The sequence below is a fragment of the Arvicola amphibius genome, chromosome 11 (genome assembly GCF_903992535.2).
Source record: "Arvicola amphibius chromosome 11, mArvAmp1.2, whole genome shotgun sequence".
In the NCBI taxonomy this organism is placed as follows: domain Eukaryota; kingdom Metazoa; phylum Chordata; class Mammalia; order Rodentia; family Cricetidae; genus Arvicola; species Arvicola amphibius.
The window spans coordinates 73001557-73026831 of NC_052057.2; the positions used below are offsets into that span (position 1 = coordinate 73001557).

The 25275-nt window shown below is 40.6% G+C and overlaps 1 protein-coding gene and 1 long non-coding RNA gene across 3 annotated transcripts in view; one reads left to right on the plus strand and one right to left on the minus strand.

Annotated features, from left to right (window-relative positions):
* Nucleotides 1-25275, minus strand: part of Prex2 (phosphatidylinositol-3,4,5-trisphosphate dependent Rac exchange factor 2) — a 274501-nt gene that overhangs the window by 14137 nt on the left and 235089 nt on the right. For both annotated transcript variants that reach the window (XM_038347373.2, XM_038347374.2), the window contains 2 exons: nucleotides 17545-17611; nucleotides 17132-17322 (listed from right to left, as the gene is read on the minus strand). In XM_038347373.2, coding sequence (XP_038203301.1) covers nucleotides 17132-17322; nucleotides 17545-17611 — 258 coding nt within the window. The remainder of the gene's footprint in view (nucleotides 1-17131; nucleotides 17323-17544; nucleotides 17612-25275) is intronic.
* LOC119826240 lies at nucleotides 1215-4106 on the plus strand. The gene is made up of 3 exons (XR_005287387.1): nucleotides 1215-1288; nucleotides 2619-2834; nucleotides 3872-4106. It is a non-coding gene; the product is annotated as an uncharacterized LOC119826240 (long non-coding RNA).

A 25275-nucleotide genomic window follows, 5' to 3' on the forward strand; every position in this document is an offset into this window, starting at 1 on the left:
TGTGACTCATTCATCCTTAGTTATGAGACCGTGGCACAGAATCCCAATACATTTGGTGGATTTTACTGATTGTCTGAGAGGAAGAGGGGAATTTAAAAGAACCATTTATAATATGAAAAAGAACCTTCCAAGGCCAGGCTATACCATCACACATCACTCTGAGGAGCATGCCGAGTTCCTCTGACCAATAAACAACTCCAAGAGTTGCCGCTCATCACCACTGCTGAGAATTTCTCTGGACTGCTGGCAAGTCAATGATCTGAAGTTACATAATTAACTTCTAGTTGGACACAATGTTCACAAGCATTTAGAGTTGGAGTCCATCTGAATTGTCTCATGCACTGTTGTCCATGAACCCGTAGGCCACCAAAGGACAACCAGTGCCTGCCTCTTCCACAGACTACAACCTTTTTGTCCTCACTAAGGTGTCCTCTGCTCCACTTTAAATCCTAACAGTTTAACAGTAATGCTCATTTCACCAGCTGAATGAAGCTCAAGAATAATAAAAAAAAATCTCAATTTTATTTTCTAATCCTGAGACATATCTGCATGTTCCTGATAAGGCATGGCTTGCCTCTTCTGCTGCAAAGGCAGACACAGAGAGGGTTTTTGTCAGCAACCTTCCTAATCATTTCTCACTGACTTAGTCCTCATTTTACAGATTGTGAATAGCGACACAGCAGGAAATGGGAGGCCAGAGAATTGAAAAGATTTTAGTTCAACGGGGCCATCCATATAGCCAATAATATAGTCAAACAGGGGGCATCCAAGTGTTAGTTATCTCTTCTGTCTGTTTCTCCCTTCCTTCCTCACTGCCCCCCACCCCCATCTTTCAAGACAGAGTCTCACTATTTAACACTGGCTGGTCTAGTGCGACTCACTATGTAGCCCAGGCTGGTCTAGAACTCACAGCAATCCTCTTGCTTCGCCTCCCAAGTGCTGGCATCAGAGACGTAAGATACCACATGGGGAACCAATGACATCTCACCTAGAGAAAAACTGATCTTCAAATGGGTATGTGTGTTTTCTTTTCCCAGTCAATCAAAAAAATATGCTGTGTGTGTTTGAACGAAGTCTCATGATTAACTAAAGTAAATTTTTAAGGACTTTTTTTTAAAAAAAAAAAAAAAAGGTTAGGCAAACATTGGAAATACTGCCAGCTTGCAATTCAGGCTGCCAGGCTCCTTGGCACTCACATTTTCATGAACGACACTCAGCAGTCCAGCACCCTAAGTGACGCGTGCACTGAGAGGCCGAGCACAGAGCTCCCAGCTCTGTGAGTGGAGAGGTAACATTTGCCTCATTACCTTTTATCTCCTCTCAACTCTTTCAATCTGGATGTCAGGTGGTAAAGCCCAGCAGCTCTTTTCCTTGTCTCCGAAACACTCCATGTGGATTTCCCCCGTGGGTATTCATGCTTTTATTAAAAACTGTGGGGTTTTACAAGACACCACTGGATTTTTATAAGTGCTTTGACTAGCATAAGGGCTGAGCTTCAAACTCCAGACAAGCAAAAGAAAAGACATCTGAGAGGCCAGGAGCTGAGCAAATCCCACTCAGTAGGAAGTGGTACACTATCTCCCTTCTAGAATAAGTTTTGCTTTCAATAATAGACAAATTTTAAAAATTCTATATTTTGCACCATCTTAGAAAAATATGGACCTTCAAATTTGTAAGCTGCTATTTCTAGTTGCTATTAAAAAAGAAAGAAAAACAAACAAAAACTTCACTAGGCTTATTTTTTCCTTTGGTTGACATGAAAGTAATTTAAAATTTATATTACATGATATAAATGTGCAACTTTAAAGCAAATTATCAATGTCACAGAGTAGTGTGCGAATACTTCATAAGTACAGTGAAAAAAGTCCCCGCATGATCTCAATAATAAGATAGTTGAGATTCAGAGCCTGCCTTATACTTGGGAGGACATATACTTAGTGGGGTGGTAAATCACAGGGGACTTGCTGGTTCCCCATGGAAACAAAACCAGGACAGTGTATCTGTGCATATGACTAACACATTTCTAGACATCCTATGTTGAAACTAGAACCAATTCATTCCAATTTCATATGCACTTAAAATGATAAACTACAGCTAATGGGTCTAATTACTTCGAAGAATAGTTTGTTTTAGGAGTCTTTATGTGAGGTGCATGTGTTCACGTGTGCATGTGTTATGTGTGTGTGTTTGTGTGCAGGTTTGCATGCATATTCATGTGGAGGCAAAAAGTCAATCATAATTGTTGATTTTCAAGAGCCTTCTACTTTGTTTTTTTGTTTTTTTTTTGTTTGTTTGTTTTTGGATGTAGGAGGTCCTTCTGTCTATATGTTGCTTGTATTGGTTAATGAATAAAGAAACTGCTTTGGCCTATAGCTAGATGGGGAAAACTAACCTGAATGCTGGGAGAAAGAAGGCAGAGTCAGTGAGATGCCCTGTAGCCCCGCCCAGAAATAGACGCTGGGGATGGAACTTTACCCGGTAAGCCACAGCCACATGGCAATACACAGATTCATAGAAATGGGGTAGTTTAGGATGTAACAACTAGCCAATAAGAAGCTAGAACAAATAGGCCAAACAGTGATTTAAACAATATAGTTTCTGTGTTATTATTTCGGCAGTCTGGGCAGCCGGGAAATGAACAAGCGGCCTCCTACCACAGCTCTTTCCCTGGAATCTGGAATTTGCTTAGGGCATCGTGACTGGCCGGCAACCCTGAGGGACCTGCCTGTCTCCACCCATCCAGCACTGGGATTACAGATGCACGCCATACCAGCAAGAGTGTTACGTGTGTTTGGGGGGTTGAACTGGAGCCCTCATGCTCACCCAGCATGAAGGTTAGCAACTGAGCCTCTTCTCAGCACCTAACACATAGGAGTGTCTTTCATTCATTCATTCGTTCTGGGCGACTATCAAGTGTCCACTTTGCACCAACTACCATTAGCTACCAGCAGAAACAGACTTGGTTCTAAACTGAAAAGTTTCACTTTGGGGACTGCTTGCTGGAACTGATCCTTTGAGGTTCTTCGAGGGGCCCTGGCAGTTACTGAGACCATCACATGCTTTCTTTTTTTCAACTCACAAAGTAAAACGTGTTAGCTGCAAAAGGTTCCAACTGTTATTTTCTCCACTTCCCGGCTTCTACATTCATAATGCATAGTGTCGTGTGGACTTTTCATGGCTGCTGGCTATTTCTGGATCTGAGCTAGCAGAAGCTGCGTTAGGGTAGCTTGACTAGGATTATTCAGATGATTCATAGTTGCGTCCATGTGGAGTTAGGGTCTTGCAGTATTCTAGCACAGCAATGGCTTCCAGAGCACTTTCCTGCCTGCACACTGCGCACAAGTGATGCAGGACCAGAGGCCCCCATATCCTGCTTGTCTTGACTGCAGGTGTGTGTTGTCAGAGGAAGCAGGTGTTGACGGGTCTTGGTCGCTTAGAGGTGTGGCCTCCTAACTGTACAATAGCTTTCAAAAGGACATGGTTCGGGCTATGTGCTACAGAAATTCATAAAGCTTTAGATTAACAACGGAAAAGTGACCAAGCCATTAGCAATAATACATTTTTCTACTGAAACGCTTTTCTGAACTCTCAGTAACTCAAATGAGATCAGTCATGCTAGAAGCTAAAACAAATTTTCTATTCTCCTCATAGAAAAATTATATCACAAAATTATCATAATTTGGTAGGCAGTCAAAGGCAGTGCCATAAAAATTGTGGGACAAAAGGACAGAACTGGGTCACACAATAATACCATATTCCAAATTTTGTAAGGCTTATATTTATTAGCATTTACCCCAGTGACTTGTTCTTGTTCTGACATTTGATAAATATTAACGTTCATTTCTTTTTTGTCTTCTCATTTTTCTTAAAGAAGACATTGACTTCAGGCCCTCACATCTCCACCGTCCAGCAAGAGCAGCCTTCTTCCTTTCCCTGCTACCAAATGAGAAGATGACGTTCTGGGCCTTTCTTTAAGTCTCACTGATGAGGAAAAGCTAGGATTCTCAAAATTACTTAAATGTAAAATGCTGTATTTTATCCATGTATTAACTACCATCTAAGTTCAGGTTTTTAGACATCCAGTCTTCCATGAAGCAGTTTTTGCAATAAGCCTCCTATTTAAGATGTTTCATGATACACTTATAATAAATTAGACTTTCAAAATAAAAAAAAAAGTCTCTCAAAGCCTCAGGGCCTTCTGCATATTTGGTCATTTATAATAATCACAGACGGAAAATCAGTTTAATTCTAATTACATCTTCAAACCTTCCAAGGTCTATCGACTCATTTAATGTTGATTCAAATTGCAGTGCGTCAGTATCTCTGGGGCAGATGCTGTACCACAAACATGTTAGGAGATGCTCACCTCCTCCAGACCACAGGAGTGGAGCTGAACTTCGAATGAGACTGATGTGGGGCCAGTGTTGAGTGACAGTTGCTGTCCCAGCACCTTTGCTCTCAGCGCACACAACCCAGAGGGGATGTTTTGCTTGGGGTTAAACATTTTGTGCTGTCTCTCAGAGCCAGTATTAAAAGATTTTGTTACTAGGTGTGTGTGTGTGTGTGTGTGTGTGTGTGTGGTGTGAGAGAGGGAGGGACAGAGAAAGGGAGAGAGAGAGAGAGAGACAGAGACAGAGAGAGACAGAGAGATTGATTCAGGTTTTGACTATAACTCAACACTACAAACTGAAGACCAGGCTGATGATAAACATCTCTAGATTTGTAGCTACAGTTTGTCACACAATAGCATCACGTATATGTTTATCTAAAAATATTTTAAGTAACCAAAGATAGAAAATGCAACACTTAAGAAGAGGTTCTTAGTGTTTACTCTTCCCACATTTGAAAAATTGTGAGACTGAACACTAGTTCAAAACCTGTTTTCTGCGTCACATTCCATGCTCAGAATGAAAAATCTATGCTGAGAACCTCATCAGCACTGAGTCTGTAGATGGGTACTGATGAATCAAAAGTAACTTGAGCTCTGTTTTTTAAACTATTTTGAACATTAATTATAAAATGGCATCAAATGTATACATTTGATCTTATTATCAGCTTACAAGTACAGAGTATGTGGTAAGCAGACCGCTGGACTCTATGGGTTTGTGTTGGAGCCTCTGAATTGAAAAGAGCAGGTGTTGACCGATCTTGATTATGAGCATGGTCGCTTGGAGGTGTGGCCCCCTAACAAATACTCTCTGGAAACTGCCTGACCCTGATGCTCACACGCTTAATTCACTTGCTTAATTTGAATGAGTTGAATACAAAAGGAAATCAGGTTAATTTGAAATCTGTGAGCTTCGCCTGGAGGAAGAAGGCAATGTCATGATCATAAACTGCGTGTCTTTTCACCATTCTTCACAGCTTTGGTGCTGCCTTCACTCACGGAGACAAGGGAGAGGAAATTCTCCAGGGGTACAGCACCCTAACAACCTGAGAAGGACACCCCGGGGAAACTATTATTTTAATAAAAATTCTTCATATGAATTATGTTTTATATAGCTTTTGATTCATATTTAGAATCTTACAGATTTAGAACCTCCATTCAGGGAGACAGTCTTGGTTATGTCTCCTTTAATTAAAAGCTGGCTCACTTTGTTCACATGACTACTGGGAACACATTACCAGGAAGCTAATTGCCTGGGTTCTCGTTGCAGCTTTCTTAAGCATCAGTTACCTGCATAGCATTCAAATTACGGAAAAGAAATGCCCAACATAAATCAACCCCAAGATAAGGATGGGGTGCAGCACACTGGGACATGAGCTGCTCTGGTAGACACCTGGGTACTTCTGTTAGCAGATGTGAGAGGCGCTGATCACCTGACTTCACACACTCCAGCCAGTGCATCAGCTGTGCTTCTGATTCATTAGTTTTTAACAACATATGAACTAAAGATACTGTTTTACCCGTGAGAAAGATGTAAGTGCCCACGTTCAGTTTCTAAGTCTCCTTCTCCTGGACAATTTTATGGCCCTATTTCTTCTGACTATATATATAAAAAAAAAAACAATGAAGCAGGTATGTTAGAGATTTGCCAGCTTGATGAGAAAGAAGAAAAAGGAGGCACAAGAATTAATTTATTGCCGGGCGGTGGTGGCGCACGCCTTTAATCCCAGCACTCGGGAGGCAGAGGCAGGCGGATCTCTGAGTTCGAGGCCAGCCTGGTCTACAAGAGCTAGTTCCAGGACAGGCTCTAGAATCTACAGGGAAACCCTGTCTCGAAAAACCAAAAAAAAAAAAAAAAAAGAATTAATTTATTAAAGACACAAGGTAGAAGGACTTTTAAAACGCGATCCCAATCTTGCCATTTTCATAAGCCTACCTTAGATTAAATGTTACAGCTTCCCAAAAGTGATAGTCTAGTGATGGTGATGATCTTTTATAGTTCCATTAAAAGTGGTATATTATTACGAACCCCATGTTATTAAGTTTAGCTTGTCCATTCACAGAAGGTCAATGCTTGTGTGCAATGGACTTTTGCATCCACTAAGAACTTTATCCTACTCACTTCCTGTCTTCAACCAACTCTTGAATCCTCCCTCTCTAGCTGTATTGCTAATGCTATCTCTTGTCTGCACTGGTCCCTCACCATGATCCTTCCGTTTGGCCTCTTCTCATTGGTTTCCTCCACTGAGAGGGTGGTCTTCTTACAATACCAATGAAAATGTAATTATCTGAATGGTTTAGGTTTCTGGGGTCTTCGGATGAGGTATAAGGTCTTCCTAACACAGTTTCAGTTTCGGCTAACTACTCCAAGGCTCACCTGTACAGCTGACCTTCTGTGTAGTCACTGCCCCCGGTCTGCACAAGCTGCTCCTCATATGCTGACAGTGGGACTTGGTTTAAGTCACATACTATATCCTACTCATCGGGAGAGTGCAAATTTAAGAATACAGACATTGGAGAGATGGTTCTGAGTAGGATGCTGGCTTTGCTGACAGTGCTGTGACCTTGAACAAGTTATTTAATCTCTTTAAATTCTGTGTTTTCCACTCTAAATCTAGTCCACTGATAGTGGGTATCTGAGTGTTTTTTTTCCTTTTAGGATTACATAAAATAACGCATCTTACTACTTATCCTAGAGCGTATAGTACAGTCTCAACAACTATCAGATTTCATGAATGTGACCACTGGCTGGCCTGCTCTCTGTATTGCCTGTAGGCTTCTTAGATCATAGTCTGCTTCCTGGAACTCAGCAAGCATTCAGTGCACACTTTTTAATGCACACAAGTATTCCTAAAAGGGTTCATCTTGTTATAGTCAGGACCCGGTACCTATTTCTAAGAAGGATCCACTCCTTAAATCTATTCAGAAATATGACAATGCATTGAACATACAATAGATATTAGCAAAGTCAATAGCTGGTGCCTTTATAGCACATACATGAAAGACTTGGCTTCATTTCCTTTTCCCCAGCTTCAAGCACTATTCCCCTATACCTATCGGCTTCTTAACATTTCTGGGTGAATTTCCTTTCTACTTGGAACATAAATATTAAAGTATATTAATTAGTTTTATATGAATACTTCTGGGAAAAGTTTGCCTTGAATAAACCTCACTGGCTATAGTACAGCTTCCACACAAAGTTGCAACCTCTACTTAATTCTGTTTTGAGTCACTTCCCTTAAAAAGCGATGGGAGGAGTGAGAATATGAGCAAAGAGGTCAAGACCATGATGGAGACACCCAATGAGACAGTTTGCCTGAGCTAATGGGAGCTCACTAACTTCAGCTGGACAGGGAGGGAATCACCATAGGTCCAAACTAGTCCCTCTCCATGTCGGTGACAATTGTATGTCTGGGGCAGACTGCAGGGCCACTGGCACTAGGATTTATCCCTATTGCTTCTGCTGGCTTTTTCGGAACCTATTCTCTTTGGATGGGTACTTTGCTCAGCCTAGATATAGTAGGGAGGGCCTTGGACCTTCCCCTTTCCCTCTCTGAAAAGTGGATGGAGGTGAGGTAGGCAGTAAGTGGAGGGAATGGGAGGAGGGGAAGAGGTGGGAACTGGAATTGGTATGTGAAATGAAAAAAAGAATGTGTTTTCTTCTTTAAAAAAATAAAATAAATTATAAAAACTATAAATTAAAAAAAACTAACCTTTAGGCTATTCTTCACCCTTCTGAATAAAAACTGCTGCAGTTCAGCTTCCCAGGGTGGCTCCCTTGTTAAGAATAAATGCAGAGAAAGTGGAGACTCTCAGTCTCCCTCAGAGCCCCCACAGTAAAGTTTTACAGTTAGCCTTCTATATTATAAATGAGGGAACACAGGTTAACACCTGCCTCTTTTTATGCCCCAAACTTTTGTCTTTATTCTAATGGCTGTTTTTCTAGGAATGAAAACTTCCCCTGCTTGAATTTAAGGGGGACTCTTTTGCTGTTTTCAGTGGCTTTCTATGAGGCACCAAGGGAGGGTTCTAAAAAAACAGCACTAACAAGGTCTGGCATTTTGTGTTCTGTTTCTTAGTGTACCTCCCCCGCCTTTGCCTATGATGAACCCTTACTGTGACTTCCGATAGTTCCTGAAGATTTTCTCTATTTTGGTAGGTTGACATAGTCATTTCAAGAAGTTGGGGTTATGTGGGTTGGGGGTACAGCTCAGTACAGAGCGCTTGCCCAACATGAATGAGGAGCTGGGTCTATCTCCAGTACCATAAAAACGAAAAAACAAACAAACAGACATAAAACCAGTCAGATGTGCTTCATATAACTCAGCAGTAAGGAGATGGATGAATTTACTATCAAAACCACAGGTCTCATTGGAACAATCAGAATGGCTGCCAGTGCGGTGGTGTTCATGCACGTTGCTCGCTTAGTGTTCATGTACGTTGCTCACTTAGTGTTCACACTCCCACTGTAAGGAGGAACTCATGACTGCTGCCTCATCCAGGAGGCTCTAAGAGATCAGGTTATGCAATCATTTTCTTACTTTAATAGCAAGTAAGGAACAGAATCCAAACCTTTCCGATGCAAAACCCAAGACTCTTCTCACTACATGAAATTCATATCACATAGCTAATGCCTTTAGAGGGTGTGAGCTCCCACCATCCATAATTCAACACCCACAATCTTAGGCTCGGCATTTGTATTTGATATGCATTGTTTTAGGAGAGATGAATCCAGGAAGCCCAGATTGCTCCTCGATGGATGTAGACCTTGGGGTCCTAAAATGTGCCTATGATTAGAAGAGCAGGCATCCTGAAGCACACTCAGGGAGACTAAACGGACAGGATGGCATGTTCCTTTCTAGCAGGGAACTGCATTCTGCTGCATGAAAGGCGCTGTTCTGTGCGAAGCGTCCATTCCTGCACTGCTTACACTCATCCCAGCCTCTAATTGTATTTAGCCACGGTGCAGAGCATCGCTGTGCAGTCTCTGACAGGCAGAGCAAAGCACCTGATTGAAGAAACCAATGTGTTCTTGTTGCAGGGCTCTCTTTTTTCTCCTCCTTGCTTTCATTACCTTACACCGAGGAAAATTGCACACCTGGGGGCAGAAGTGGTATGTTAAACACAGATCAATCCCCGAGTGGCTGTCGTGGTTCTCCGCAGTCAGAGCTGCTGCAAGATTAATATGGAAAGATCGGGTGCTAACCTGCTGGTCTTTCTCACCCCACTAACCTTTAGGAATGCTTCTGTCACAAATGAAAAGCTTGATAAAATTACCACAAGTCAAAGGGGATTCCAGAAAGCCAGTATCTATATAACAGACCCCCTCTCTTAATAAAGCACCAAAACACATTTTTGTGTGGGGGGAAAAATTCAAAACAAACTCAACTTGGGGCAATACTTGTTTCTAGAGACAACCTCTGGGTATCTGGCAAGGTTATCAACATTATCACTTGGTCCTTGTCAAACAGACAGTCCTGGTGAAATCTGGCGATATCTCAATTTGATCATCAGAGAGCTGAAAGGTTAATGGATCAGCAATGACAGGGCAGGCAGAGCACAGCCCCATGACAACCAAGGAAGCAGAGTGCAGGAGTGACAACAACAGCTAGGGAGAGATCCTGACAGCAGCGCTAAGCCGGATATTCCACAGCTTCCACTCTAGTTAAGGCCACAACAGCAAGGGAGTTTAAGGGGGCTTGTTTCCAGCACTGCACAGGGAATTAACCATGAAATTCTCATCAAAGATCATGATACCTTCTATTACAACTTCCAACACAGACTCTTGAAATTCTCTGTGCTCTCCTCTTGTTTTGTTTTAGTTCTGTTTGCTTGCTTGTTTGTTTCAAGACAGGGTTTCTCTGTGTATTCCTGGCTGTCCTGGAATTTAGTCTTTAGACCAGGTTGGCCTTGAACTCAAAGAACCCCCTGCCTCTGCCTCCTAAATGCTAGGATTAAAGGCGTGCGCCTCGACTAGCCACAGGGCTGCAATTATCTTGAGTCATTATATTCATTCTTCACAGTGCACAGGGCCTACCTGCCTTTACTGAAACACCCAGGCTTTGATCATTGACTGATCAATGGGTGGGCTGCTCCAGCTGTGGCCCCAGCTGTGGTTGTGAGGATTCCAGGTCCAGTAGATCAAGAAGGCAAAACACACTTTCTCCCGAGAGCAGAGATGCCTCTCTATTGTCCTTGTATGTCAAAATTGCAGGCTCTGCCATCTTTAAATGCTGGAACTCACATGGGAATGTTAGATATATCACAGTTACTTAAACTTTTCTTACTTGAACGATGAAAAGTCATTATGCAAAAGTAATCATTTTACATAGACTAAAGTTAAGGCCTATTTGACCCACACTTGTGGTGATATTTTGTTTGTACTCTAGCAAACAAAGCTTGCCTGAAATTCAGAGTATGGAACTAGCCACACTAGTTAGCCATAGAGGCCAGGCAGTGGTATCACACACCATTAATTGTAGTACTCAGGAGACAGAGGCAGAAGGATCTCTAGAGTTCAAGGCCATCCTGGGCTACACAAGATTGAATCAGTCTAAAAGAGAAACAGACAGGTGGTAGTGGCTCACACCTTTAATCCAGCACTAGGGAGGTAGAGACAGGAAGTGATATGGCTGGACAAAGAGAGGAATGTAAGACGGGAGGAGATAGGAGCTCAAATATTCAGTTTAAGGATTCCTAAAGACAGGATCTTGCCCGTTTGGTCTGAGGATTCAGCAGAGGTTGGAACTAGTGGCTGGCTGCTCTGCTTCTCTGATCTTTCAGTTTTCACCCCCTAATATCTGATATCCCTAATATCCAGGTTTTTATTTAATAAAACTAGTTTAGGATTGCATTACAAACATCACCAGAATCCTGATGTCACAACTAGATCCTTGCAGTAAGATGTCACTCTCAGAACCCCTGTGTAATAAACCGTGGTCTACATCTAATCTTAAGAAAATAATAAGCATTTCAAAATCAAATAATGTCATGCCTTAATTTTCAAGATTTGTAACAAGTAAAGGCAGTCTACGCATTAAGATAATGGCATCACTTACAGATGTGAACATGTTTACATGGCAAACAGCTGCTTCCTTCATCCTTTTATGAAAACATGAATCTGCTATCATGTGTGAAAGATCTAATTTCCTCTGTTACTTTAAGAGAATACATATACCTGTATTATTTACGTGGCTACCAGATCAGCAGAAATCTTTCTTATTCTTTGCTTACTGTAAAATTCCATAATTCTTAAATTACATCCTAGAATGAGAATGTGTGAGACACATCAACACCTGAGTTATGAAAAGGCAGCACTTCCAATCTTTTTACCAGAGCAGAGTCTTTTAGAGCCTTTTATTGGAGAATATAGATTAGAGAATTGTAAAGTTTCTTCTTCTCCCTAAAAAGGAATCTTTCATTTAACCATCTTTTAGTGACTGAAAATTCAAACATCTTCCCGAATCTTGCTGTTAATCTCTTAAAGTATTTTCTGTCCAAATATAAATGGATACATTTGAAACTTTCATTTGCTCAGGGAGCATTTTTTACTTGTCTCACACATAGACTCTCACTTCTACGGAAACCCCAGAGTAGACTCTGACATATTTTATATCTTTATGAGTTAGGACAGACGACGCTTTGCTGCCTGCCTCTCGGGATGCTATGATTACCTAAGTCAGGTTACCTTGAATGTTCTACTTTCAAAGCCTCTACATTACCTAATCTGAGCCTATTTGTCAATTTACCCTTTGATGTCATGTTAATGACAGAATAGAATATACTAAGAAAGAGTCCTTTACAGGCTCAAAGTGGTTGTTGAAATCTAAGTTGGCATTCCCTGGTGAGGGCTTTTGTGACTGTTTATCACCATAGTGTTTATCTCTGTTTGAAATAAAGACTATTCTGCTGGAGGCTTTGCTAATACTGGTTTCTTTGGAGTTGTTTTTGTATTTTACCTTCTGGATTATTTTATTTTCTTAACAAATGCTGTAACAAGTACTTTGGGTCCTATACTGTGATTACATAAATGGGATTTGGTTGGTGGGTATAGGATAGGGGATGACCCTGGGACTCCAAGCAGCTCTTGAAATGTTAACTAGGAAAATGCATCTCAACTTCCCAACAAGCTACTAATAAATACATTTTGAAAATGGATCCTTTTACGCTTGATTTATCCTAAATCTTTGTGTGTGTGTGTGTGTGTGTGTGTGTGTGTGTATGTGTGTGCATGCGCAAGCATGCATTCTATAACTAATAATGAAAATAATCAGATGCTGATCGTGTGTGCAAAACGAAGTTCATCAGTATTGTGTGTTTTAACAACAGCAAGCAGCTGGCCCTGGCCTGCACTGTGCTCCTCTCACACTCGTGGGCAGTTCTTCACAAGGAGGATCATGATGCAACTTAGCTGCCAATTTCCACTGAGGAAAGGCTGGGGATGTTAGCTAAAAATGGAGGGCCTGATTCTTAAAGGAATTCAATCTCACCAGAAATCATCGGGACAAAAGTCGTTCCTTTTCACAGAAGAATTTGATCAGACACAGCCCAGGCTAGTCAAGTCCTTAGCCCTGTACTGAAGTCACTTACCATTTGCTGGCACAACCACACCAAGACTGATATCATGGCTCAATCACCACTAAAAATCAGATCAAGTCGAGAATAAAGACAAGTCCCTAAAGAGGCACACTATGATCTCAGAATCTTTGCCTTTTGCTAGAAAATTTGTAAACATTTATCTTGGGCTCTTTCAGGAAGCTTTCTACTCATGGGTTCCCAGATCCTAATGAAGTAGAAGAGAAAAGGATCTTTGTAGACTCAATAAGAGACATATTTGGGGCTTTGAAACACTTGCAAGGTACTGATTTGTATTTGTTAAAGGAGAAATGGTGGCTGTTACGCAGGGGTGGGAATAACGAGCCCAAACAAATTAACCAACCACACTAAATGGAAGGATGCTGCAGTAAGAAATAAAAGGAACATTTAGATCTCAGTTGCAGTCGCAAGCTCTTTGATTGCCTCTAACAAATAACTGGCGTGGGTACAAAACAGAACTCGAAAAGCCACAGAGCTGATTCAATACCATTAAAAGGTTCCATTTGGAAAACAAAAATAACTTCATCCACGAGGCAGGTAACAGCACAGTAAAAGTAACATATGTCTCTGTAGGAAAGGAAATTTATAACACAGCAAATACTTTAACGTGTAAGCAAAGAAGTATAAATCAGAGCACTCCAGATACGTAATTGCATCTGTACTAAGAACAGCATGCAGATGAATTCCATTGCCCTCCCCGGACAAGGTTAAAGAAAGGCAAGATAAGCCACGCTACTCATTGTGTTCTATTGAGGATAATTCTTTCTGGAGAGTGAACTATAATGCATTAACCAAAAGCTTTAAATTCTTTAACACAGTAATTCTAACTAAAGGGTGTTTCTATTTTAACTTAAGATACAGCAACATGTACAAGGATGCCTCTGTGCCAGTGTTATGTGCAATGGCAGAAAGAGAGAGTAATAATTAAATAAGAAATTAATAAGTGATGGGAGACTCAGGAGTTGCAACATTAAATGGTACATAAGAAAGATGATGGGAAATATGCCTTTTATACTGCTATTACAGAATATATGAGATAGGGTAATTGAAAATAAACTTGGTTCTTAAAACTGAGACAGAAGACGAAGTCCAAGGCTGAGGAGTCTCCATCTGGTGCATGCCTTCTGGCTGCATGATCTCCTACTGAAGGTAGATGGGAAGAAACCAGAGAACCAAAGTGGTCAGACTAACCGTAACAACCCATTCCAGCGAACTCACCCACTTTCCATGGGACACAACCAACTCTTATTAAGACGGTTTATGCACTAACAGGGCAATGTGCAAATGTGTAGAACTTGATAGAAATCAGGAGAAGAGTCAACATGGAAGAGGTGGACATGAAAAATGCCCATTACTAAATCACCTATAATTTTATTTATACTTTTTAAAAGGCAAGCCCTCACCTTAAAAATAGCCCACCCTGGTCCCGTCAGTGGCAATGGAAAGCTACGTGAGAGTGAGAGGAAGAGCAGAGCATCAAGGGATACGAATTGGTACCCTGGGAAAAATTTCAATAAACACAACTAGGCTAGTGCTATGGGATTTTTATAATTTATCTAAATTCCTTTCTCCTAACCGTGCATATGCATTATTAAACATGTAGATGCTATGCTAATGCATCTCCTTCTAAGACCTACATTCTTCCTCCTAATAATAATTAGATACCCCCTTGACCCAATAAATAAAAATGCAGTAAAGCAATTCAAGTGAATACTATATAGTTGGACTATTTCTCACTTTTATTTTAGAAATAAATGTTAAAAGTATCTTGTATAATATTTGATTAACACTGAATTTGTCCTCTTGGTAGAACCTGACTGCAGACTTCCTTGTTTAATGTTTCTTGCAGATGTGGATCTGCTTGGCTTCCTCTCTAGCCTCCTGAATTAGAATTACTAAAGGATTATTTTAGGAACAGCCTTCTGTGGAAATTTGAATGCCAATGTAAATTGGCACATATTTTATCCTCCTGGGGGAAAAAAATCTAAGCGAGTCCTTCACAGAAAAAAAGTAAAATTTATATGAAAGTCCCTTGTTATTCTGAATAATATAAAAATAAAACACAATATTCATTTAAATGAAGCACCTGTCTAAAGTTTAGTATCTTCTGAAGTAAATTATCCAAACCATTACTGATCTTTAATTGTAAAAATGGAGAAAATCATACTTTAAAAATATTTCAATGCTACTTATGATTCTAACACAAGAATCAATGAAGATCGAAATTGGGAAATAGCTGTGTAATGTTGGCCTTGGGCTCATACAACACCCATCAAACTCTAAGCATGGAATATCTATGAAAGCAGTTTGGACATTTGCTCATGCTTATGGCATTAAAAGGCAGATAGAATTCAGTAACTTCACACAGAAGTTAAGGGTACACATTTCTAGATACAAAGTTACAAGTATCTTATTGCTTAGTCTAGTCCTCTGCTAACGATGAGCATGAACTAGGGAAGGCAAAAAGTCAAGGTGATGCCATCTTGTTGGGTCAACCATGACGGTTTTCCCCCCCATTCCTTGAACCTAGCAGGTATACCCAGCCAAAGGATTCTTGTTCTTCCTCTCCTGGTGGCTTTGAGACAAGTGAATCAACAATTTGATCTTCCTTTCCCGTAGGTCGTGTAAGATCTGCCTAGCACTCAGAAAGCACACCCTTCTCTTATGCTGACACCTTCTACTACTCTGGCTTCCATTCCCTGGTGTTACTTTACCCGCAGCACAACATATTTGTTTGTTTTCTTCATCATTCATTTCCCACAATGCAATGTACACTATATGCAAATCAGACCTGTGTTTCTTCGCTACAGTAAACTCAGCCGTGTAGACCCAGCCGTGTAGACACGCAACCAGTGCTCAGTGAACACACATAGGTCAAATCATGAACGAGTGAATGGGTACAGCCTGAATTGACAGGAAATTATCAGAAGGATTATTTCTCTGCTAGTAAAAAGATTATATAATATGCCTTGAGAAACTGACTCATATTTCAAACATAAGATCATGTTATACTGGGCTTCAAAGCTAGACCCTGGTCATATCCCATCACAATGAAATGGCACAGACTGCAGAGGCTGCCACCATGAATGGCACAGACTGCAGAGGCTGCCACCATGAATGGCATTTCTCCCCTTTTTGTGCTCTACTCCCAGTTCAACATCAGCTCCATGGAATGCTCCAGACCTGACGTTCTGAAAGGTCGATTCCCCTCCGAATCCTACTCATTGGTTTGGGATTTCCTAAGTTATATTTTTCTTGCATGGGAGTTTTTGTTGTGTTTTCATGCTTGTTAGTATTACTAATTTTAATAACTGTTATATTGCCCCATTTGCTATTCATGCTTATCTCCAAAATAACCATCCTCACCGTATGATGTTACACAGCACGAGTTACAGCACTTTGTATGGATTAAGGATCATATAAATGTGAACAAGTAAGTGACCATGACCTTCAAAGTCTACATGACCTAGTACTAAGAAGGTATATCTTGTGCACAGTCAAGCTCCCTATTCAGATTAAAGGGAAGACTACAATTCTACCTTATCATTTCCATTTGTAAGGTTTCACTTCCACGTTAAAAGAGAGGCACGAGCGGTCATGAAGTGGGACTTGAGTTGGGATGCTCACTCCCATGGGAGGGGGAGTCTGATGCACCTGCCTTGGCTGCTCCAGAGAGCACAGTTGGCAGGATTTATCATGAAGTGTCGACTGTATCATGTGAGCTCCTGGACCATCACTTGGCTGACCATGGGAGGAAGGCAGTAGAAAGCGCAAGGAACATTGGCCTCAGGACACTTTGGCTCTAGGGATGTGAGGAACTGAGGAACTGAGAAAAGTGGTGTTGAGCTATTTGAGTTCAACTCCAACTAAGGGAATTCCTACAGTGAATAAGAAAGATACATATTTCGTACCTAAAATACTCATATGATATAAACCTGAGAGGAATACAAATCTGAGCTATCCTGGTACACATAAGGGATTGCATCAATTGGTTTATCACCTACACTTACTAAACCACAAGAATCCAACCCAGAAAACATCTCAAACTGTACCCTAAACACACCTGAGTCCTTGAGCATTTCTAGTTTTAGTGCAGTCACATTAACTATAGGACAAGAACAATGCTCGCTGGGCAGAGACGTCACACACCTGTGCACACCACTGCTGCACATGATGATGTGACAGGCACCGAGCCTGTCGCACAGCTCTGAGGAAACGGACAGCAGACCGACTCCGGAGGCTCCGCAAGGCGTGTTCACACAGGCAGCAATGCGTTTGGATCTGATAAACGAGGTGACCAGCCGGTAGAGCTCATCTAACGCATTCAGGGGTCTCATGAGCTAAAAAAAAAGTGACAAACACTCTCAGATGTCTTTCTAGGTGGAATGCGATTCAGCTGTCTCAGCATTTAGAAGACCTGGCTATAACACCATCTTCGACGGAGGCAGCACATTGGGGATTGCAAATCTCTAGAATCAGCCATTGCTCAAGAGGAGCAACAGAAAGACCAAGCGGGAGGCAGGTGAGCAACAGTGCAACAATAAATGCAATCACCGTCTTACCTTATCGATATAGGCAGCTTTGGATGTGGCGTTTGGCGGTGAATTTGACTTGTCCAAGTAGAATGCCCTGAAAGAGTCCAAAGAAAACCGTATGTTGTTTGAAAACAAAGAACATAAAATACATGAAGACGTTTGATTTCCAAAAACTGCTGTTTAAAGATCAGCAAATAAGCAAAGGCCCTGGTGACAGGGTTGGTCAGGGCTATGCAAAGGGAACAGCTATTCATTTTTTTTTTGTTATTTTTATTTGTATTTTTTTTAAAGAACTCTCAGGATGGCTCACAGGAGAAAAATTACTTCTGAAAACTGTCCTCTAACCCCCACCAAGCAGACTGTGACCCACAGGCACCCTCCCCATAGTGCTACTATCATAATTAGTAGTAGCTCTGCTTCTTGTCCACTTTTTAAAATGAAGCGCCGTGGACCAAGGAGGTTTTACAAACTAGATTAGGAAAGATAAGAACAACTTCCAAAATGACAATTAAATTCATTCTTACTGAGAATTAGTTTCTTCTTTCCTAAAACGCTGATTAAGCTTCTCTTTTAAAGGAATTACATATATTCAATATAATACCAAAAGTTGGTTATTGCTTGCTGGAATTCCATCTGACCTCCTGAGATTTATTGGCAGGCAGCATCTGTAATGAGTGTCATGAGCAAATACGCTGCCATGAATGCAGGGATGACTCAGCACCAGGCAGTGTCTGCAGCCATGAATGCAGGGATGACTCAGCACCAGGCAGTGTCTGCTGCCATGAATGCAGGGATGATCAGCACCAGGCAGTGTCCTGACTAGGACTAGACTACAATGACATGATCCACAGATACCACTCAACCGCTAGGAAGATGGCTCCATGGGGCCAAGGAGTCAGACTGCACTGCCACCACTAAACCAAGAGCAAAATCAAAGACACCATTTAAACTTTCCCCTAGATTTCCTGAAGGAGAGAGCAGTCACCCAAAAGGCTCCCAAAGAAAAAGGAAATAAAGCTTGGATCCTGTGAGGGGAAAAATCGGGCACTGGGGCCGAGTTAGGGGCAGCGATCCAGCCACGAGATAAGAAGGGACAGACTGGGTAGATGGCCCTGCGGGTCCTGATGAGAAGTTGAGAGCCACTGAATAGATGTGAGCAGGCCGCTTGATGCATTGCCAGCGACTGACCTGGCTGTTTCATCCACGAATTGCTATGCCCAACCCTTCAGGTGTTGGGAGTGCAATACAAGGCCATATTTAGTATAATATGAAAACCAACAGAGACACTACCATGCTTTGACAAACTGTAGCATGTTGCCCTTTGTTTCACCTTTATATAAATAAAATTTCACAAAGATGATCAAAGCCATCCTCCTGTAGAACATCCTTCTCTGTTCTCCTGCCTGTGCCGATGATGGCTCTTTCCCTAGAACACCTCTGGACTAAGCTCACAAGTGCAGCTGCCATCACAATACTGGCTGCAGCCAGAGGTGCCAGAGAAGAGGCGTCCTCATTTTCCACAACCGTGTTTACAGAATTTCAACCTCTGGACTATCAGTGTGAATTTGTATATTTGTTGTTGGCCACTTTTTTCTTCTCTTCTCCACTCCTGTTTCTTACTTTTGTGTAGTATTACACTTTCTTTGTACAAAGTCATTAGCTATTACTTTTGTTTGTTTGTTTTTCAAGATAGGGTTTCTCTGTGTAGCTTTGGCTGTTCTGGAACTAGCTCTGTAGATCAGGCTGGCCTTGAACTCACAGAGATTCTCCTGTCTCTGCTTTCCAAGTGCTGGGATTAAGGTGTGTGCCACCACTGCCTGGCTGGTAGCTATTACTTTTCCCACAGAGTTAAATCCTATAGCTTAAAGTTTCATTTTTAACCCCACATCTTTCCTATCCTAGCTCCTAGAGAAATTTAATTTAAAATTGCTTATTCAATACATATTTTCATTCACTGTCTTTCATACTATGCCATAAAATTTTGGAATTTGTATCAATGTATTCCACATCAATACTGCTTTCAGTTTAAGATCTGGAGAGACAGTTTTTTTTTTTTTATTGTTGCTTTTTTTCCCCCTGAGAGTAAAGCATCCCTTTTCAGTGGATCTCTGTTCTGTAGTTAATTACTTGTGGTTAGGTACACATTTATTTTTATAGGTATACATATATTTATTTTTATAGATCCAGGTAGAATCTCAGATTGGACTTTTCTATGTGAGAAATCTCATTTTCAAATCTAAAGTTGATGTGTAATTCCCCTCTTTATGCTATGAATATGTCTTATTACCATTGGTCAATAAAGAGGCTGCTTGGGCCTATGGCAGGGCAGAACAGAGCTAGGCAGGAAAACTAAACTGAATGCCGGGAGAAAGAAGGCAGTCAGGGAGATGCCATGTAGCTGCCAAAGAAGAAAGACGTTGAAACCTTACCAGTAAGCTACAGCCTCGTAGTGATAGATAGATTAATAGAAATGGGTTAATTTAAGATGTAAGAGTTAGTTAAGAAGACTGAGCTAATAGGCCAAACAGTGTTATAACTAATATAGTTTCTGCATGACTATTTGGGCAATGGTCAAATGGGAAACTAAAGTGCATCTCTGTTTACATTAAAATAGTGATTGCAGTTGTCACCTACCCAGTTCTGTCTGTCCATCAGTATTTCTGTCTTCTCTTGGTGTTCCCATTAGACACAGTCACATCTCTTCAAGTGTTCTAGCAATCTCTGTCCATGATCCCAACAACTGCCCTGTACACCCTTTTATTTTAACATCTGTCTGTACTGCATTTTAGGTGGTTTCCTTAATAAGACCTTCCAAGTGTATAATTTTGTCTTTTTGTCATATATATATATATATATATATACATACATATATATATATATGTATATATATGTATGTGTATATATATATATATAACTTGTCCTTTGCTACAAATTTTACTTTGATGATTATCTTTTTATTTTCAAGATACCTAATTATTCTCATTTTACTTCTGTCATGAAAAGGTTAGTCTCCTATCCCCAACATCTCTTCCCTATGTAGCTACAGAGATGTCTTTGATTATTACTGTAATATTTAGCACCTGTGGCAGGGTCATCTCAATAAATGTTTTCAAATATATAATAATGATGTATAATGATTAGGTAATTAACATTTTTGTCCCAGGATTTTATGCCTTTGTGGCTGATACTCCTTTTGTCACACTTTCAGAATCCCAGGTATGATTTTCTAGGCTGCTTTGATGGACCAAAGGCTTCTAGAACAGTGATTCTCAGCCTTTGGGTTGTGACACTTTGGGGTCACATAACAGATATCCTGAATATTAGATATTTACATTATTATTCAAAACAGTTCATAAAGAATTACAGTTATTAGGTAGCAATGAAAATAATTTTATCGTATAAGGTCACAGTATGCGGAACTTTATTAAAGAGTCACAGCATTGGGAAGATTGAGAACCATTGTTCTAGGGCCTATTTATTTTCAGTGGCCATTTTTCTGACGGCCTTTCTGAGAGTTATGTTTTTTTATGACCTATGGAATTATATGTACTTTTACTTGAAGTGAAAATATTTTAAATATGGGGTTTTTTATTTTTATATAACTGAAATATTATGCTTCTTTCTTAAATAACTCCAAAGTCATTCTGTGCCGAGGTCCACATTTCTGGCTTCTTCAGTCAGAGGTCTGAGCATTCCATCTTACAGATCAAGTTGAGAAGGTGAGTTAGTCACATCGCAGACCCAGTGAGTGATTGGATCCTAGTGTAGTGGCTCTGTCATCCTCAGATCTAGCATCACCTGAGTGACAGTCTCTAACAGGGTGGGCAGCGGATTTTTATCCTTCCCTGAGAAACAGATGTGTTTTCTATTCCTGGTTCCAACTGATCAAGCTGGCTCTGAACTTTCACATAGAGTTGCCTATGTGACCTGGCACTGCCCTGCAAAACCTGCCTTAGCCCTTTCTGTGAGTTCCAGAGCCCATTGGGTCAGAGGGAGAGCTTCTAACTCATGATTTCTACTTCAGGTCCATTGTGGCCACAGAAACAGATAATACCTTGAAATCAGCTTTGACTTAGACATTTTCTGCCCTCACTGATGATCCAGGAAAGCTGCAACCCAGAGCAGATGTGCTGCTGCCAAGTCAGATCCCCTCCCTGACATGCCTTTCCTCCAGTGTGCCTGGGCAGAAGGGGCAATGCGATGAAGGAAAGAAGCAAAGCTCAAGGGCAAACTGCCTAGACTCAGGGCCCCAGTGTCATCATTGTGTAGGTGGCACAGTGTTGGGTACAAAGTGCACGGTTTTATGATGTGCAAATGGAACATGTCTAATGGACAACAGTGACTACAAGTGCACACAGTAGTCAGGATTTCCTAGGACAGTTTTAGTCATATAAAAAGATAGACTTGGACAAGCAAGATCACTCAACAGGTAGGGGTACTTGCCAAGTAAGACTGACTATATGGGTTCAATTCCCAGAACCCATATGAAGATGAACAGAGAGAACTGACTCCACAAAGCTATCCTCTGAACTCTACATGCGTGTTATTGCATGTGAAATCACATACACCATACACACAAACCTCTCTCTCTCCCTCCCTTCCTTCCTCCCTCCCCTCTCCCTCCCCTCTCTCTCTCTCTCTCTCTCTCTCTGTCTCTCTCTCTCTCTCTCTCTCTCTCTCTCTCTCACACACACACACACACACACACACACACACAAATTTTTAAAATGTAACAATCCATTTGTTTTAGGAGGATAAAATGAAGGACTGAAAGATAGCCCAGCAGTTAAGAGCATGCATTGCTTTGCAGAGGACTCAAGTTTGGTTCCTGGAACCCATGTCCAGCAGCTTGCACCTGCCTGTATCCCCAGCTCCAGGGATCTCACAACTTCCTCTGGCCTCCTCAAGCACCTGCACTCATGTGCATATACCTACACACAGTCACACACTCATATACATGATTAAAAATAAAATCTTTTTAAAAAGATAAAATTAAGACCAATGTTATCCTTCTTTCCCTGAGGCCACCTAAAATAGATTGCAGCTATTTTGTTTATTACTTAAACTAACATGTTAAAAAATAAAAATTAAGTTACAGATTTGAAATCCAGATAATTCTCTTGTTGCAACACAAACAAAGGTTTGACCTAAAAAAGAAAAGAACTGCTTTTAGATTAAAGAAGCTGTCTTCTAAAGGGCTCAGCCAAGTGTGTCGATTGTGAAAGTGCAGGCGTCCTACAGCTCAAGTCAGCTAGGAGAACGTGTTCTATCAGAGCAGCGCACAGATGATTAGTGCTGTCTAAGAGAAACGACTCTGGGGGAAGATGTCAACGCCATGGCTGCCCTCTTCCTTCTTAGAGGATGGTGCCAGCGCTATAGCTGCCCTCTTCCTTCTTAGGGAAGGGTGCCAGTGTCATGGCTGTCCTCTTCCTTCTTAGGGGAGGGTGCCCCCCAGCGCCATGGTTTCCTTCTTCCTTATTTCCAAGAGAGTGTTTTCTTTGAAGAACCAAACAAACAAAACCCATTCTGGCTGGGTTGTAGTCCAGTGGTAGAATACTTGCCTACCCTGGCATGCATAATGCAAGTTTGGCTTCAATCCCCAGTAACATAAGAAAAGAGAGAGAGAAAAAAAAAAGTTGATCCTGACTCAGCTTCTTAAGAGCAGGTTAAATCATAATGGTCTAAATCTACTAAATTCACTTCAGAGTGACTTTACAGAAATCTCCAAATATCAATGCAGCAAAATATTTAAAGCAACAACTCATAGCTGATGAAGTTTAGGCAAAGTAACTTAGAGATTGCAAATGCAGCACACATCAAAGAATACCATTTAGAAACTTGACTAACTGCCATATAGCAGAACTGACAATGAAAATCAGCTAACATTAAAACATTAAAACAGTGCTCAAGATACTCTCAAAAGATAAAAGTCACTGCAGATTCGGAGTTGAATATTTGACTCATGAAGATTTGTGCCTGTACTTAACTCTTTCTAATCCATATGAAAGGAAAACGAATAATTACAAAGAATCAACAATGTATGGCTATGGAAGTTAATCAAAAATTACTATTAGTAAGAGTTAATAATGTATTTATTGTAAAATACACTGATTCCTGAAAAGATCAAAAAAAGTCACCAGGAACTACTTAGCTCCTTCAATATTCCTATATGCACAGTCAACAAATTTGAAAACTCAGTTACTTGTGAGGATGAAGTTGAGACTTGAGGTTAAAACCAAGTTAGGAATTCTTCATCAGATAAAAAGCTATTCAGCCTAATATTTCACTTAACAGGTAGTCAGTGAATTTCAGTACCATTCAGAGTATGACACACCGTGGACGGAAAACAATTTCCTAATGCACTATCCTTAATTACAAAAGTCTTGCCATGGCTCTTAATCAAATTTTATGGAGAAAGTTAATGGTAAAATTGGATTAACGCCAAAACTGATGTCATTTATGATGCTCCTAAGGTGAGTAAGAATGAAGTCATGGTCCTGAGTCTGAATATAGAAAATCTTATTAAGACCATTCTGAAAGTTTTGATGCTGGTTTGTAAAGACTGAGCAGTGAGCTCCTTGCCTGCTGGTCCATGTCAGCTTTCACTATCTTAATTTTCTAAAATGAGAAGATTTTGGTATGATCCTCGTGTTTGAGCCTCTGAGAATGAAATACCAATGAAAGCAAGGAGGTGACAGTAAAATTCAACAAAGGCTGAACTTAAGTTGACACACACACACACACACACACACACACACACACACATATATATATATATACATATAATATATATACATATATATATATATATGAGAGAGAGAGGCTAAGTCAACTTAAGTTCAGCCTTTGTTGAATTTATATAGACATATAGATATTTATAAATCAAATAACTACAGTTAACTTGGCATAGTCTGCCTACCATTGTCAAGAAGACAATAGGTATATTTGCAATAAAAGCAGAGTATAAAAGGTAAGTCCAAAGACTTAGTGGATAAATTGGAGGAAGGTTTGAAGAATAGGATTTAAGAGTTGGATTTGGATAGGATTATGACAGGCTACAACTGTAAGAAGCATTTTAAGAGGAAGCTTCACAAAGAATAACACAATAGGCATGGGGGAGATAGAGCCTATATGCATAAAGAGTGGGCTCAATTAAAGATGGAGGAGAGGATTTTGGCAAGGTGGCCAAATCCATGCTCTAAGGAAACAAAATGTCAAACAAAAGAAATCTTCAATAATCTATTAAGGAGTGCAGAGATCACAAAAGAAAAGTTCAACTATCAGCTACAGTAGTAATGAGCAGGAAGAAATATGTGACTTCTAACACGTGGAAATTTAGAGCTGCAAGGGATCCCAGAAATGATAAGGATCACTTAGCATTATAAGAAGTCCTTGGGAATGAAGTAGGAACTTACTGCCACAGGAGAAAGAAAACAAGTGTGGACACATTGATTAGTTCATGCAGTCATTCAAGCTAAGTACTAAGTTTAATTAATTACAATATTGCACTCTCAAATGGGTAAAAAGTCCAGTTCCTAGCTCAGCAAGTTCAAGCTGTTCTCGAGGGATGATTATTTCTTTTCTCACAAAGGGAGACAGTGCAGCTTCCTGGGTGAAAAGAGTTAAAGAAACTGATTTAGACTTGAGAGATATACAGAGTTAGATCAATGACAAAAGTGACATCTCATTTGGTTAGCCAAGTTTCCTTCCCCCTGCCCTCGCCCCCAAGCACATTGGAGAAGAGCCAATTTCTAAGAT